Source organism: Phytophthora parasitica (assembly GCF_000247585.1).
Source record: "Phytophthora parasitica INRA-310 unplaced genomic scaffold supercont2.326, whole genome shotgun sequence".
Classification (NCBI taxonomy): domain Eukaryota; phylum Oomycota; class Peronosporomycetes; order Peronosporales; family Peronosporaceae; genus Phytophthora; species Phytophthora nicotianae.
The window spans coordinates 5,300-7,348 of NW_008649312.1; the positions used below are offsets into that span (position 1 = coordinate 5,300).

At 57.2% G+C, this 2,049-nt stretch overlaps 2 protein-coding genes across 2 annotated transcripts; both read left to right on the forward strand.

The window, feature by feature from the left end:
- Positions 1-38: 38 nt before the first annotated feature.
- PPTG_20087 (hypothetical protein) lies at positions 39-953 on the forward strand (the record flags this gene model as incomplete). Its single annotated transcript, XM_008918821.1, has 1 exon — positions 39-953. The coding sequence occupies one exon, from the start codon at positions 39-41 to the stop codon at positions 951-953; it is 915 nt and encodes a 304-aa protein (XP_008917069.1).
- A 123-nt stretch (positions 954-1,076) lies between these two features.
- On the forward strand, positions 1,077-1,823 carry PPTG_20088 (hypothetical protein; the record flags this gene model as incomplete). The annotated part of the gene is made up of 1 exon (XM_008918822.1): positions 1,077-1,823. One exon carries the CDS (start codon positions 1,077-1,079, stop codon positions 1,821-1,823), a length of 747 nt encoding a protein of 248 aa, XP_008917070.1.
- Positions 1,824-2,049: the final 226 nt, after the last annotated feature.

A 2,049-nucleotide genomic window follows, 5' to 3' on the forward strand; every position in this document is an offset into this window, starting at 1 on the left:
CTCGTCCACAACGCAAACTCCCCTCGATCGCGGATATTATGAGCGAAACTGCAAGCGGCGGTTCAGCGCAAGTTCCTTCGGGCGACGTGCCTCCATCTCCGACACCTTCAGCGGACACGCCTGCTGCAGGCAGCGTCGCGTCCGGTGTTGACGCCGGTACCGATGATGCCGAGCTGGTCGATCCGCTGCTCGCCTTGTCACGGCGCACCCCATGGCCTGGCAGCGCACTCACGAGCAGTGTGCGGCCTCTGACAAAGGACGGTGCTGCTGCGTGGGCTAACAGCGTGAGAGAGCTGGACGACAAGGTGAAAGCGGCCATCGCAGGCCATCCTGCTGGTCGAATCGAGTACCCGCCAGCGTTCTTCACGCCTCCGATACCTGGATCGTCAGATTCGCATAGTGTTGTTGGAATTCCAGCGAGTATCGAAGATTACACTTCAGGTGCGAATATGCGTGACGGTTTCGGTGGTTTGGAGTCAATTTTCCCTGTGGAACATCTCTTGGACGCTGAACTTCAGGATGTTGCTCGGCTTCTTGGCCTGGATGACGGTGAGGGCGTCTCGAATTCCGTGTTGGTTCCTCGTGGTGATTGCTCAGAGTGGCCACCACGCGTTTTCCAGGATGTGGTTGATTCGACTCGTGCGAAACGCGAGTTGGCCTCTCTGGTCCGTGCCTTTGGTTGCGAGCGACTCGCAGATCGGGTCTTCGGGACGTCGACGGCGCTTCATCGCGCGGTGAAGGAACTGCGTGAGTTCCAGGGGCAACTCAACGAGTCAGCCCTGAAGAACGTCAAAAGGGTCGCCGAGCTAATGATCAAGCACGACAATGTGCGTTCCGGATTAACAATCTTGAGCAACTTCTGGGATGACCAGTTTCAGTTGGCTCGAAAACAACTGGACCACAAGGCCTCGGAGCATGACCGGGATTTCAAGCGCGCAGCTCAGGATCACTAGCGCGAAGCTCGAGCTCTGCAGGCCCAAGTGGATAGTCTTTCGCAAGAAAATGACGACCTCCGCGACTGCATCCGGGGTATCGAGAACAGGCTCACGGCGGGGTCTTTGAATGTGGCCCGGACGATGAACTTCTTGAACCGTCATGGCACTCGGGTCGACAGCAACTGGCCTCGCCTGAAAACGCTGTTGGAACACGCCAAGGACTCCAAGATTCCTCCCAGTAGTTGGAAAACACAGATCCTGGTCAACGCAGTTGATGACTTCGGAGCACAATCTGGACCTTACGCCTTCGAAGACGAGGGCAGTCTGGATGACGGCGACTCCAAGGAGGATGACAGGTCTGGAAACCGTGACGACAGCAAGAAAAAGCCTCTGGATCTCTCGCACGATTCGTCAAGTCCACAGCAGACGCCCAAGAAACCCAAGGCGTCGGACAAGTCTCGATCTCAAGGTACGGTTCAGCTTCGCCCCTCTGCGTACGCGCCGAATGATCATGACGCTCTGGATGCCACCAAACGGCCACTCCGGACCATCACTCAGGTACGCGAGTCTCTGGAAGATCTCCCGGTAGTCTGGTCCAAGCAACGTTCGGACCTGCAACAGGTCATGCTTTCCGGACTTGACTATCAGGATGCTCTGGACCTGGTCAGCGGGGACAACGAGGTGCACACCCGGATCACATCGCGGGCTTTAACTCAAATGTTGGTCCGGATGATGTACTGGGGCAAGCTCGACCAGACTCCGTGGACCAAGTACGTACCGACGTGGTACTTCAAAAGCGCGGAGGCGCTCATCGAGTCAACGGACGAAATTCCGGATCGCTGGCCCAACTTAAAGAAGGTTCGTCTGGAAGATGAAGCTGAGATCTAGATGGCGCTCTACGAGGACATTTCGAGCGAGGACGATGATGAGCAGGACGCGGACTTTCAAGATAGCAGTCCAAGTGGCAAGTCCCACAACAGCTCCGGTCGCCGGGCGACTCCGCCTCGGGCCGCCAAGCACAAACGCGACTCAGAATCCGGAGTGTCGGGAAAGTCTTCGGGCGGCAGTGATTCTGGGGAGCCTGAACACAAGAGGTCCCGTCCTTCTCAGGAAC